The following is a 15,947-nucleotide window of genomic DNA, read 5'->3' as shown; positions in this document are numbered from 1 at the left end:
ACATAATCAAGGTGGATCATTCATAAGTTTCAGGACCCAAGATACACAGATAGTTATTTTAAGACTTCTAAATGCCGCCAATGGCATTAATACAAACAAGCAAATAAATTTTAAGTTAATTTGCATTAGACTTGTCTTCAGAAATTGTGACACACAAATCATCAGGCTTTCCATGGTTTTGCACTGTCTAAAAACTAAGAGACAAAAACTGTATGGTGCAATACTATCTCAATATATAGAAACCAAGCAGAACAAAATACCACATATGAAGCTCACCCATATGGGCCAGCATACCAGTGACGTATGCCAGCAAGTACTTACATCTTTGGCTAGCTGCACAGTGCTAATTTTATGTTCCTTGGGTGTCAGCATTACATAATTCCAATATTAGCTTTATAAAATCTAAACTTGTAATTTATCCAGCTGTAATTTATACACTGTTAAATAGATCCAAGACTGAATGAAAACAGTGTGACTAAAACACTATATGAAAAACAGAAGGGATGGGTCCTATTATGAAGTCTGTCATAATAATTAGACTGCAGCAGTTAAAGTAAATTTCTTTTTTTCAAATTCATAATTACGAATTGCAAGTTAAGTAACAAGAAGGATATTTAGAAGCTACTTCATTATTCTGTCACACTGTTTAGTTTTTCTGTGATCAGTCACACTGATTTATGTGCTGCAGTGTTTCTGTGTGCTTTTGGTTCAGCTTTGCCTAACACTTCTGGGACTACAATGAAAATGGTAATTAATACATTTTTCTTGTTTTTTTTCTGTATTTTTACTACTGATGATGAAAAATATGAAAATACAATGGCGCTTAAATCATCCTAATAACCATTCCTGAAAGAATTGTATTTTCATAAAAGAGCTTTTTATACATCCTCACACAACAGTCATTTGGATTGTTAACTAACTTGTTTTTTTAACCTTGTCAGATGACCCGTCCCCTTCCATTCATGTATGAAAATCTGTTTGCTCCTTTCCACAATTTCTCACTTCTTAGTGATAGTCCTGTCAGGAATTACTGCTAGCTTTGAAAACTTTCTGGTTTATCAAAGATTATTCTATAACCTGTCTGATATTGAATATAATATCTTAAGTTAACCTTCTCCATTACCAATGTCTTTAACATCCACCTATACTGCTGATATTGTAACTATTTTAAAATTTATTATTTTACAATCTATTTTACTGAATTGCTTAGACATGCAGAAGCTACTCATTTTCTATGAGTCAATCCTAGGACAGGCATCATCTCCAAAAGTCTAATTTTTCTAACAAACACTTTTAAAAAATTAATTTGGTAATTAGAAAAAAAAAAAAAAACACAAAACCCAAAATTACTGTCCATTCTAAGAAGAAAACAAAGAACTCTTAGCAAGAAAGTATTCATCATCGTATGACAATATTTACTCACTGCATAAAGTAATCTGATCGTACATATTAAGGGCTGCTCAGATGACAACTATGCTTACCAGTGACTCTGCAATTTTGTGACTATTCTGGTCAATATAAACACCTGAGGCAGATTTTTTTCCCTGTTATATTATTTCTACTGTCCTGATGACAGAAAAATACTTCTTTTTTTATATGAACCCGAACTGTCCTATGTTCTGAGAGATTTATCTAAAGTAGAGAACAAAAATTAAATACAACAGATGATACTATTTTAGACTAACGATGATGCTCTTGCGTGAAAAAAATTTACTTAATATAAAGGAAAACACTTTTGTGCCAGAGAGAACATATACATAAACACTATTAGAAAGGTGTGTTGGAAGAACCATTGAGGACAGAAGTTCAAGATTTTCATTTTATTATATTGTTAGTTCTTAGTCACTTCATAGATATTTTTCAATGTCTGTTTTCAAGGGTTCCAAGTTTTTACAAAGGTGATGTGATATATGTACAGAAAAGATAAAGAAAAAAAGTATTAATAAAAAGCGGCTTGATTTAAAGCAAGTTTTCATATTACAAAATGCACTGCAGATATACAGAACATCCTTGTATGCATGATAAAAGTCTTTTAGAATAAAGAAGCTTACATTTTCAGTTGTTCCTGTGATTACATGTAGTCCATCATATGTTGATTTGATATACATTCCCTGGAAAAAGAGCAAGAGAGGTAATTAATATTTGTAGGAAACAAATAAATGATGTTTGCATGATAATTAAAATACTATGTTTATTCCAGTTTAAGGACCGTAACATTTGAACAGACTGGAAGGAACCATGGTCAATTAACATTTGCAAATCTAAGTTAAACAAATATGTATCAAGACCCATTATAAACAGCATAGTTTTCTCACTTAATGCTTTTTTTTATTCCAAACAAAGTTTTTGGACAGAATTCAACACTGAGCACCAGCATAAAAGCTCTTTCCTATTCAGTATTTGAAATATTTAACATGACCTCTTTTTATTACTAGTGACATAAAAGAAGTATCAAAACTGAAACCACAAACAGGAATAGTCTTTAAACTTAAATGCCCCATCTTCAGAGACTTACTGATTCAGTAAAAATTAAACCATAGCCTGACTCAGAAAAGACACGAGCTAGTGCTAATATTGCCAATTTATGGAGAAAAATGAGCTTGGTGAACTAACAGGAGCTTTGTAATTAGTCCAGGAAGAATTCTGCTTCAAGGAAGCAATTGACAAGATACAGGGAGACAACCTAAGCAGGTATCTATCTAGCTGTACACACACGCACAGAACCTTAAATGTCAGTGAGACTCAATTGCTTGTATTCTTGCCTCTCAGGAGTAAGGTCATAGCTTCACATCTCTCCATATAGTATGGTTATCCATCAAATTTTGAAATCTAATTAATCTAATTGGTACATTATACCGCTGATTCATTATCCTCTCAATAATTCTACATCACCTTGTGCTGTCAAAATGGAAGTTTAGAGCCACCAGCAATAAGAACGAACATTTTCACAGAAGCCAATTTCGAGATTCCTGAACACTAATGAAGACGTTCAAGCTAGGTGTTTACACATACAGAGACACAAACAAACAAACAAACAAACAAAAGGTAAAAAATACTACAAAGGTAAGATCATACTGCTGTCTACCACTACCTAATTTGGAAGGGTATAGAGAAGATGGAGCCAAACTCTTTTTGAAAGTGCACAGTGGGAGGATGAGAAGCAAGGGACACAAGTTGGAACTCAGTTAAAAAAAAAGAAGATTTTTTTTTTTTTTTCCTTCAATTTTTCCATGAAGGTGATAAAACACTGGAGCAGGTTGGCAAAGCTGCTCTGTTTTGGAGATGATCAAAACTTGACTAGACGAGGCCCTGAGCAACCTGCTCTAGCTGGAGCTGTTTTGATTTTTCATCATGAGAAAATGTGACTTCTACCTTAATGTAAACTAATTTCATTTCATCAAGTTTTAACTTTTTTTAAATCTTAGAAGTAAAGACTGGTAAGGTCGCTTAACTCTGCTGCATAAGAAACTCCATTTTAGATTGTACTCACCATGACTACTTGTTCTCTTAAATGAGACTGCTTTATAAGTTATTTCATTTGTAAATAACAAAGATGTCCCAATTAAGTCCTGGAAGTCTTGAAATCACTTTCATAAAATGTGATTAGTTGGAAGAAAGAAGTTTGTGGGGAGTCTTCCACTATTTCCTTATATACAGTTGGCTTAATTTTATCAGTGTTTGCTATTTTATTGTCTCTGCAGTACCTTCAACTGTTACTGACAAACATCTGATTTTCTTTCTCTTTGCCAACTAAAAGCCATAAACAAGAACACTAGATAATGAAAAACTCTGAAGGTTCTCTTTGAGAATGGGACATTTAGTCTCCATTAAAAATCTTAGATAGATATTTAAATCCATCTAGTATGTGTTATGCTGGATTTCCACAGTGAACTTTTAGCCAGAATGTTACCCAACATTGCAGCATGCATCACAGAATTCTGTTATTTTAACACATAGTAGACTTCAGTAACACATTTCCAGCCACACTTTTAATATCAAATTTAATATATCAGTTCTAACACCCTACTTGTTTTAACAAGATTCATTCCCCACTTAACAAACAAACAGACTAAGATTTTTAAGGCCAAAACAGAACATGGTGCTAAACTTTTCACTAAATTTTATCACATATTTCTTCATAAAGTTCTTAGCTTCTTGTTAAGCTATGTGTATTTTTGGAAAAAATCAAATTACAATTTTATCTCTTAATGTATGCCATTTGAGAGACATAAAAACTAACTAATCACTAAGAATTACCCTACATTTTGCTATCTGCTTTTTCATCTTAGCTATTAAGCTTTAAGTACAAAAAATATAAAAATAAACAATTTTAGTGAATGACTCATAGCCTTCAAATTACCCTAGGTAGAGCTTTCATCCTTGTTTTCCCAAAAGAAAAATAACGAAAGAGACTGTTTCTTTTTGACCATTACAGTAGCACTGCACCTCCTTGACACACCTATGTTACCTGAAAACCTTGAAAGATTACATTCTAAGAAATATAAAAACGGTTATATTCATTTTTTATTTTATATAATTCAGAATGCAAAGTATTTTATAAAAATATATATATATATAAAAAACATATGTATATTACATATCTGTCATATATAAAATAATAGTTCCAAAAATATTTTTCCACTTGGGAGAAAGTTTTGCGTATAAAGACTCAAAACAAGATTGAAACTATTCTTAAAAAGAACCCCCTGAAAAACATACACCAATTCTGAAAACAGCTTTAGTTAGTCTTTGTCATCTATTCTAGAGGCCAGGTATATTCCCTGCTTCAAATCACTCTTTCTAAGCCTGTAAACATTTTTACCTAAAAAACCCCTGTCCTTGATATGCTGACTTGCCTATCCTTTTGCAACAGATAATGCAGTGTGTAACACAGTGTGAACAGTTCAATCCAGCTCTCAATTGCTTTCTGTGGTAGGAAGACTTTTAAAGGACAATTTATCCTTCAACATGAAAAGACACTGACACTTAGAACAATATGGTTTCTAAAGGACAATCTGTGCCAACGCTATTTTAGTGACTGGTGTGCTTCATCTCCACCCCCCTGCGCATTTTCCTTTTCAAAATCAGGATTTGTAAAGAGAAAGACTAGAATCTCCCGGCATATTTTAAGCAATATTGGCACAGGTTAACAGAACCCCTCAAAAGTTTAAATTGCTCATATATACACACAAATTAGTTTATTGATATAAATGAGAGGCTTTAAGGGCATCACTTTCATCAAACTTCCAGTGAAAAATGAAAATCATCTACTCTGGCTTATAAGAAATATCCAAAATTGCAAAACTTGGTCATTTAGAGAGCTGTTAATTCTGTGAACCCAGAAAAAGCACACAAGTATTCACGGTCTGAATTAGGCAAAAGAGCTGGACCTTGCTTTCAATTTAATGGGCTATTGGCTATCTTTTTGTTCATCATTGTTTCATTCCAACTAGTTGGAATGTTTCCACTAACATAAGCATTTTTTATGGTTAATAATCCTAAAAAAAAATGGAAATACATTCAAAAAAATTTTCTGTCAGATAACATAAGTTCCAGGCAAATACTGATTTAATACTGCAGTTGAAGAATTGAAGAAGAAAACCTCTTTTTCCAGAGCCCAGATGTGAATAGCTAAGTAGATCCTGTTGTGACAATTGCTAACACTTCTGGAACTGTTAGGAATAGTTATTTTGTTTACAATTATTCTCTACTTTACATGTGGCTTAAAACAGTCATATTGATTCAGCATATTCAAGAGAGTCATATTCTGTAATAATGTATTTTTACACAGGCATAATCTTTAATTAACTTGTAAACTAATTTATTAAAAGAGGATCCACATATCCGCTATTTTGATCCTATTAACTTCTGTTATAAAATCTGATGGAAATGAAGATATACTCTTGTAAGCTAATTATTCTCATATAGCTCTTTACACAAACTGCTTGCAAACTATTTCATAGGTTTCAGCCATATGAGTTGTCAAAGTAAAATAGCAAAAACATCAGACTAACACTAAATAAGAAGAATGTTTTGTCAGTGGGTTTCACAGACAAAAAGCACATCAACGAGGGAATTTCTGAATCCTGGAATCCATCCTAGGCTCTGGATGGGAGACTTTCAGTGGCAAGTGGCTTTTTATCCTATTGTCTCCCACCTCCCTCTGTCTTCTGGTCCTTCCTCTTCAACACGAAAGGCTATCCCTCTCAAATAACTTTTCTTGCCTATTCAGTCTCCATAACACAAGCTTCTTCCCCCCCTGCCCATCAGCTCTAGTCTCTCCTTCTGCGTTCAGTGCCCGAAACCCGATCTTCCCACAAGCTTTTTCCTCCACACATCCAGTCCCAGAATCAGTATCCAGACAGAAGGGATGGAACTCATCTGCTTAAACAGTGATATCCAGAGAATATATAGTCACTTCAAACTAATGAAGAATATGCATAGGTTTGGCAGATATGACAAACCCAACTATTCTACCCAACTCAGTCATCCCCCCCTCCTCAATTTCCAGCATTCCGTCCTCTTATTGGTCTATTTTCTGCCCTTCCAAGCAGAATTTCACTAGACTCCTTTTTCAAAATGATTTCTCTCCTTTTTTTTTCAAGAATGAGTCTTTATTCTGATTCTAGTTTCTTCTTGAATCCCACCAATGATCTCAGAGCACAGAAGAATGACAAACTATACCCCTTATCTCTGGGCAAGAGTTGAGTATTCTCATTCACTTTGTGAAGATGGCTCAGACTAGTCAACAGTTAGGGGGTTAGAAATAAATAGTTGTTCTTTAATAACTGTTATATGTCAGATATGAAACTCCAAAGAATTATCGTAATATATAAGAGGTGCTAAAGAACAAGGAAATGTTTCACAGGCTGTTATATCAAAAACCTGGCTGTTCCTGAGTAACTCTGTCACTGTTACCTAACGAGAGAGTGACTTAAAGGTTTTTAATTAAAATGTGACCTTTGAAAACACATGGGAAGGAATCAGCCATTTAAAATCCCATTTTAAAGAGACTATTCCCTGGAAAATGGTGTTTCCAGTTATAAGTGGAATTTCCTTGAAAAATTTCTTGCAGAGTCATCTGGTTAATTAACCAGGATATAAAGACAACAGTGTATTTTTAAGTGTCAACAACTATTCCCAGGTTAATCCATGGATATTTCAGACAATATTTGAAAAGCTCTGAATTTCACAATGAGACTAAACTCTCTTAGTATGAGCATTTCTGGCTCATGCTTCCAACACTTCTAACTGTAGGCCACTATTCCTTTTTGGGTAACAATGACCTATCATCAGATGATTCATGTTTTCATACCACTTCTTTGCTGGAATATGACAAAAAACTTCTGCATGGAAAATTCAGGTATTTAAAACTACAATAAAACAATCTATGTGTCTCAACAGCACTTCTACAGGGAGAAGACTGCTGACTCTACTTCTATAACACAATGAAGCATTAATAGCAAAGGCGCAGGTTTGTAATGCTACAAACTACCGGGGAACCCCTTGATCTTTTGCCCCAAATGTAAAATGGTTCTTTAACCTTGTTTTAACTATCAAATTTGGAGAGACGCATATAAATTTTTTTGCTACTACATAGCATAATAACAACTCCATGCATCTATCTGAACCATCTTACTCAAAAGATAGTTTATTCTTCTTTCTTATAGTCATTTTACTAAATCCTACCTAAATAGAAACCCATGGACAACAAAAAAGTTAGGCTATGAGAACCTTTATATGTCAAGCATGAAGGAACTTTGTGAAGTTTCTGTAAGCTTTTAAAAAGAATCTGAAATAATTAGATTAACACCCTAACAGTTTTAGGACAGCCACGTGTATTTCCACAAAAAAAGCTGCGTTCATATTCTACTTTTTCTTCTTGCATTTCTTGTAAAAATGGAAAAGATTGGCTTCCAGCACCTTAAATTACAAATTCCACATAAAGAGAAGTATTATTTGAAGGGCTAGCTGTACATTAGGTAGATGAATAATCCTTAATAAAGAAGGGTCTTTGCATCTGACAGCTTGTCTGTTTGTGGGTTTTTTTTTTTCCTCCAACGATACACAGTTGGTCTTATAAAAATGCTTATTCCCACAATCTTTGCTTCCCTTAAATTCTTAAGTGAAACAGAAAAAGTTCTCTTTGCAGAAAGATTAACAAAGCTGTGAATATAAGCAGTGTATATCTTAATTGAAGTGTGACAGATTACAGTTTCTATCAGCAGTAGGAAGCTCAGACACAAGCGAAAACCACAACAACAAAAAAAAAAGTGAAAGGAAGAGGAATAAAAGTGATTCTGCATTCCAGAAGCAAAACATTCCTCAGACATCAGAAGATACAAAACCAAACAATAAAACCCCAACAGCCTGCCTGTTTAGAATCTCCTGCTTAAGAGTAATCATTAATCTCAAAGAAGATTAAAGTTGCGTATTACGCAGAAGTATCTTTAAATATATGTACAGCACATGAAGTTCAGAAGATAAAAAGAAAAAGTCTAGTCCGAAATAATACTGGCTCTAATACAAAAAAAATCTTCCACTACTGACAATCTCTGATCATCCAAGAGTAGTAGAAGGAAAAAACCCCAAACTTCAAAAAAACCTCCATGGTCCTATCTTACGGATGGTCTCTATATCCATCATCTCACTTAAAACACTGGTTCCCTTAGCCTTCCTATGTTTATCCGACAGCAAAACTGCTCCAGAGCTGCCTCTGGACTTAGTCTGAGCTAGTTAATAGTAAGGTTCGCATAGGCTTTCACCTACCCTCACCCTCAAGGACTTAGTAGCAAGCTTAGGAGCTGCACCTCTTCCCCTGCAAACAGTCTTGTCTCAAGGGCCTATTGCTTATGCTGGGTCCATCAAGTCAAGAAATTTAAAGTGGCTGCTGCTGCAACAGCTTTGTCTAATCACTAAACAGAAATTCTGGGACTCCTAAATGCAGAACTTGGTCTACGGACTTTTGAAATATAATAAATTCTGGGGGAGTAGATTTTTCAAATATCACATTTTTGAGGAAAATCTTGCTTTGTACTGAGCAGTTATATGCAGTGTCTAAAAATTAAAATCATGCTGTAGTTTCATTTACCACAAGTTATTGTAACTTCAAAAGGAAGTTTACTATGCAATGCAATGGAATGGAAACCTATCTTTCTCCGAGCAGAAAGAAAAGTAATTTGTAAAAAGCATTTTTAAGTATAAAAATGATCCAATTTCTTTTGTCATGCTACAATTGACAATATAAACAACTCAAAGAATTGAAAAACTGAGAGCCAAGGAAGGGAATTTTCTTAAATCAGGAAGTTAAAGTTGTTTTATTCTATTTCATAAAAACTTAGGTATGCATGTTCTCTTTTTGTCAATACGGTCAGAACTGACAGTGGTTCTCACAGTCTAATACTTTTTTAGTACAGGAGTATATTTCAAGTTTGTCAAATTGGTAGTTTGAAACAAAGTTTTGCCTTCCAGACATCTTGTTCAGACTGATCATGCAGTACACTTCAGATGTAAATGGTATTACCATACCTAGTAGTACAATTCAGGAGGGAAGTGTTTTGTAATATTTAAAGTTACTTTAAATTGAAATGGAAAATATACGGAGGGTGTTTTAGTATTTGCCACTGAAAATTCAGCGGCTAAATAGGGAAAAGGAGGAAGCAATTTGACTTGTATATGCGACTCGTACAGCTTGGGAAGGAATGGAAAGAGAGAGGAAAAAAATCCAGTATGTTTCTGGATGCCAGCAAATGCCTGCAGAGATCAGGATGCAAACACAATCATCAGAACTTGGAACGGAACCTAAAATGTGTGCTTCCCAATGCAAATTCTTTTGTCCAGCAAACTGCCATGAAACTACCAGCAGAGTGTGCTCTGGGGAATGCATGAGATAAGACTATTTTTTAATAAAGCAGACTGAAAAAGAAGATACTTTAGAGAGGAAAAAAAAAGAAAAAGACTACTATTAAGCTTGTAAAAGCATGGACAGAAAGTTAGAAAATGCTAGAACGGAAGGTACACATTCAAATGCCATACAGTCCCTTTGTGAAAATGCTTTATGATCCAGAATTTATTTACACGATAAACACACAGACATGGCCCCGCAGGAATTCTGAATCTGTGTAGTAACTGTATGGAATTGGACCTGGAAATTCATTAATTTTATGTGTAAGCTTATACAAAGTCTATAGGATTTCTGGCTCATTTGTTGAAGAAATTAGAAGGCATATAATAAAAGCAGTTTTGCAAATGGAGTTTTGAAAATAGAGAAAGACTCATAATTAAGCCAACTGAATATCATTCCAGATAATTGAATTCTTATATAAATCTGAGTAATTTACAGCACATTTTTCACCAATGGTAAATAATTTTGTTCATTTTCTAGATGCCAACCCTTTATAAAGCTGAAGCTAGAGTTCTCAGTAGCTCTGAGAACCTTAGCTACACTTAAAACCAAGAGAGACTGTATTTTAAGCCTATGCTATAGAAGTAACAAGTGTTATGAAAAATTATATGGTAAGCTTCTCCTGAAAAATAGATTTTTGGTGATTTTGACACAAATTGCTCTGTGCATTAGATTCTTATCTATAAAACTAAAATTACAATGTCATTTTCACAAGTGTGTTCTGAGGATAAATTAATTAGCATCTGTGAAGCATTCAGTAAGTCCATATAAGAAAAAAAATCTCATGATGAAATTAGTAACTCAAGGGAATGCAGAGCTAAGCTGAAGTGTGGTAAATAAGACCTCAACCCCTACACTGAATGATAAGGATAAAAATGGAGCTCTGAATACTTTCCATTCAGTGAATAGAACTCATTTTTCTCTTGAATGGAGCAGAGATCCTGTGGAAAAAAACTGCTATACAATCATGAGAAAGCCATTTGTAATTCATTACTCTGTTCTATATTTGATTCTGATTAATGTTTTCTTTTCCTTTTCACATGATTTTTCTTTTATTCCCATTTATAGTCCTTTTTCGTATTTTTTTCTAAACAGAACACAGTGTCAGCACAATTGATTATAAGGAACTTTCCAACCTGACATGTTATAGCGCCTTCAATTAGGCACAGAAAACTCAGTCATTCACTGTGATTTCACTTCATCTAAAAAAAAAAAAAAAAAGAAAAATTTGATGGGCAATTTCAATTGCAGTATTTGTCTCATGTCCTTTTTCAGCAGTGCCCACTTACTGCAGTTTTATTGGCTATAAACGTATGGGTACACTGCGGATGGAGAACTACCCCCAGTGATAGAGTCCAGTCTACAGCTTAATTACAGCACAGGCCTGTCTGCTTGATGTTCTATTAGAAAAGAGGGCGGTCTGGAGGAAAGTGTGGACCACATGACAGACCACAACAATATAGCCAACAACTCTCATCTTGGTCACTCTGACACTTTATGATGAGCTGCTTAGAAAGTATACCATTCATACCCAAGGACTCCTGAAAGACACCTGCCTAATATTGCACACCATTAAATTTCCAGCTCACTAAAGGACATGCCATTTTTGAAGTAGGCTACACTCTTTCTGTCCTCCACCAGCCTACACCCCTGGCCTAGATCTAAAGCTATCACTGAATGGGAAACACTAGCAATGCCAAGCCCTGCTTGATATGCTCCATCGTCTCTGAGGATAATACATCCTATCTGTGTTCATATTCTCTTCAGCACTGATAGTGAACTTTCCTCTAAGTAGACCAGCAGGAATATATTATACCATTACTGGATAGAAAGGAAAGCTATACAGAGATCCAGACTGCTAGCATGCAAGATGTAGTAGTCTTAATGCAAGTCGAAAGCACCGACAGATTTACAGCATATATACCACACAAGCTGTAAATGATACTGATCTGGTATTTCCTGGGTATCCCTGCACTAACTCAGAAATCAGACCAACAGGGGAAACTGGGCCACAAAGGGAACACATTTGGCCACTGGGATGCAGCAGCACAGCAAGCAAATTGTATCTATCTTCAGTATTACATACTGGGCTAAGCATCTGTGATGCCACAGAATTAAAATTAAACATGTTTTATGCTGTTGTAATGTTCTTTGTTGACTAAATCTGTCTAAGAATAAAGTAAACTTAGCAGTCATACAGAATCCCCTCATGTCATTAAAATACATCATTCTCAAATTAATATGCATACCTCAAAATAATTATGCTCTTGTACTTTGACAGGATTTGCATGTAATATTCATTGCTATTCAATGTCAGAACAAAGAATAAGATACTGAAATAATACAAAACATCTCAACTAACAAAAATTTAAAATAAATCTGTAAGTCACGCTGAATTACAAACAAGAAACATGCCACAACATGTATAGTGACACTCAAATGTTTTTTAATTTGTCAGTTCTGGAATTTTCTGCAGATAAACCTCATGGCTACCAATTTCTCTACCCACTTCCCCTTTTTTTCCTCCTCCAACTGCTTCCTCCAACCCAGAAACAACATTCCTGGATTCCCCATCTTGTCAGGGAAAAAAAAAAAAAAAAAAAATCCTGAGAAGGCAGCTGAAGACAGTATAAAAGATCGTACTGGGAACGGTAGCCTGTCTCTTGAGGAGAATGTGCAAGAACATCCCAGTGCCTGCAGTGCTACCTTACACTCTAGCTTTTATTAGGATCTTAGTTTCCTAAGCACAGTCCTCCCATAGCCTACCAATATCAGAATGGTTATAAAGTAGGGAACTACAGAGGGGACACAGAAATCTTTACCCACTGACCCCTAAAACTTCACAAAAATCCCTTGTCCAAGAAATGTAACAGTACATTAATACTTAAAGGTGGTAGCCAAATAATTATTAAACTATCATCTCTGCAGAAAATTTTAATAGTGTGATCCATTCTAATGCAGAGTAGCTGGGATGTTCAGAAGACACCTAACTAGTCTGCTCAGCGAACAATAATTTATGAATATTACGGATTTATTTTGTTTCTGGGATGATACTTCTAAAAGTTTTATTTGAACTGAATCATTAGGGAGGCATATAACTGTTTTTATGCAAGCCCAAGAAACATACCTTCCACTAATCATTTTCAAAGCATATTAATTAATGATATTTAGTTGATTTTATTTGTATATGTATGTATTTGGGGATTACTTTGGTACATTCCAAAAACTGCAATATGGCTATCAAAGGGCTACAACTTTTTTTTAGATGCTTATATATTTACCAGTTGCACGTGAAGCCCTCAGTAAAACAAGTTTTAATTTTTAAAAAAATTACAATCCCTTTATTTATATAAATGTTAATTAAACCACTTTCAGAAATCTGACTCAGCTTACCAAAAAAGAAATAGTAGGACACTGCGTGAAAATACATTTTGATTTCTTAACAAATTAAAAAAAGAAATCACCTTAAAGAACTGAGGCTTGTATTCTGTATTCAAACAGTTAAACTTTAAACTGCTTTGCTACTTACCAAACCCTCACTGGGCATAATGCTGGTGAGATGAACTACCTCAAGATGTGCTGACTGTGACACCAGAGAATCAGATGAGAGCGAAATGATGTGGTCACAAATCCCAGACAAGGTTTTACACTATGAAAAAAAAGTCAATATAAGTCATCATATTAAACTGAAACTACTAGCAAAGAAGGTCTTATTCTGAGAACTACCTGAGAATAAACAGATAATTTTACTTCTTAGCATTGTAACAACTACAGGTATATGAAAGTCAAGAACAGGAATTTAAAGGAACACAAGATATCCATAAATGTCAAGCAAAGGTACATGCATGTACTGTTCTTCTCATCAGAAGATTTTACTTGCACTGAGAACATCTGTAATCTAAACTATCTTCTCCACTCCAATTATATGCACTTTTAAAAATAAAAATACCTGATTAACTTCATCTTATCTGTCATTATAATGTATCATTATAAATACAATGGAAGTCAAGTGAAATGTGTAAAAAATAAATGCCTTATACACCACCTTAATAACCTATTTTGGCTACCAAATAATGAGAGCAACCCTACCAACAGTGATAATTAGGTGAATTCTGCATTATACAACTTAGAAATTTTTTCCTTTGTTAAAAATTACACAGGCAGAAAAGTACTTTAGTTAATCCATTTCCTGAAGTAAAATTCTTATGCATCTTTGAACACATCCTTTAACTGATATTCTAGATCACTACAACTATGCAATAATTTTATCTTATCCTGCCTTCTAGTTAAAGATCTCAAAATCTTAATGCCAATCCACACGAACACCTTCAAAGTAGGAACCCCATTGCATAGATGGAAACAGTGATACTGACTGTTAAGATTAAACCTATCCATTAAAAGAAAACAGTAAGTCTGTGGATCAGAAAGGAGCTGATCTGTACTCTCAGAGAATCTTCAGGTGTAAAGATTTATTTCCAAGTTTGCATGTGTTGTTTAAAGTGTTCCTTCAAAAAGACTATGCCTAAAAATATTTGAACCTAATCTGAAAGCATTCATTTAGATGAATTTCAGAATGGTCTTCCGGTCGAAGTTATGCTGTATGCATCTATTTTCCTTTGGGGACTACATTCTCATTTTCCCTAATTATAGCAAATGGTAGTGAAATCCCTTAAGGGAAGTTTTATTTCAGGCATTTGCAAAAGCATGAGGATTTCTAATATCTCATTTGACACTATACACATGAGTTAAACAAATAAAGTTATCACAATGAATAAATTAACTGGCTGAGTTTATAGATTATATTTCCATTCACAGTATAGTTAGTCATCTAGACATACAAGTACAGCTCAGGAGTACTGGATGTGGCATTTGTACGTTTTATCAACTGAAAGATGCAAAGCATCCCATTCAGGTATGCATGACTGCATCTAAAGGTCACCAAAACCCAGAAATATTTCTAGCAGTTTCAGCTTTGGGCCAGAGCCCCTAAACAAAACCTTAGGTCCTGTCTTCTCCCATCAGAGATATGGAAACTGGCTTGCTCAAAAAATTTATTGTACTGCTGTTCTACATACGAACTGATGGTTGACCCTGTCTGTGAGTATATGCTTCCATCAAGCTTTTCAATTACTGTCATATCAAAATATTGCTATGATTTCAAACTGAGGCCCTCTCTTATGCCTTAATATTTAAGATCATATGTACAGATTAGATGCAGACTAGATCCCAGAGACAACACTTTCTACTTTCTGATGTAATGTTTTAACTTTACGGTTGTCACATGCAAATACTTTTTCAGTAAATAAACTTTGGAATGAAATAAACAGCAAAGAAGTTTTCAATCAAATTTACCCTTATAAATCTTTAAGATTTCCCCATGATTCAGAAAGTTAATTAAAATCTATGTAGGACTTTAGCACTAGGAAAATATTCAAGAAAATTATACTGGAATAATTAAAAATATCAGTTTGCTGTAAAAGTAGTTCAGCAGATACAAGAGAGGCCTGACACCAGTTGTAAATAAGGCAAAGGCTGAGATAGTATAAATGGGAGCAACTGAGCAGAATTTATGAATGATAACACAGGGTCAAGAGGTAATGTTTGATATGGCACTATCAACATGAGATGATACTTTAACATATGCTAAAGTATTTTTGACATAAAAAAATAGAAAGGACCAAAGTCTTGTGTACTAGTTCCAAAACCACAGAGAAGCAAAGTGCATACTCTCCAGATGGCGCAATACTACCGCACTTAATAAAATCTCAAACAAAAATGGGTTCTTCAAGAAGTTCAGTACCTGTTGCAGAAGAACTCTACATACAGTTTCACAGGCCGTGCAACACCCAAAAACCATTTATTACATTTATCTCAATGGGCCGTGACAAGAACAGCATCTCTAGGAAACCACTAAGTCTTGAACAAGTCATCACAAAAAGTATTTTTAGTATGGCAGCCATTGCTGGGTCTGTACAATAAATATATGTTAATAATCTGTATTTACTGCTGAGAGAAAGAACAACTAGCAGGTTGTAATTTTTAA

At 34.4% G+C, this 15,947-nt stretch overlaps 1 protein-coding gene across 1 annotated transcript in view; it reads right to left on the bottom strand.

Moving 5' to 3' along the window:
* Positions 1-15,947, bottom strand: part of LOC142087598 (connector enhancer of kinase suppressor of ras 2-like) — a 219,509-nt gene that overhangs the window by 94,744 nt on the left and 108,818 nt on the right. The window contains exons 6-7 of the mRNA XM_075161953.1: positions 13,434-13,553; positions 2,052-2,111 (exon numbers count right to left, since the gene is read on the bottom strand). Coding sequence (XP_075018054.1) covers positions 2,052-2,111; positions 13,434-13,553 — 180 coding nt within the window. The remainder of the gene's footprint in view (positions 1-2,051; positions 2,112-13,433; positions 13,554-15,947) is intronic.

The sequence above is a fragment of the Calonectris borealis genome, chromosome 13 (assembly GCF_964195595.1).
Source record: "Calonectris borealis chromosome 13, bCalBor7.hap1.2, whole genome shotgun sequence".
In the NCBI taxonomy this organism is placed as follows: Eukaryota; Metazoa; Chordata; class Aves; order Procellariiformes; family Procellariidae; genus Calonectris; species Calonectris borealis.
Note: the sequence above shows the minus strand (reverse complement) of the source record. Positions and strands in the feature narration are given on the sequence as shown.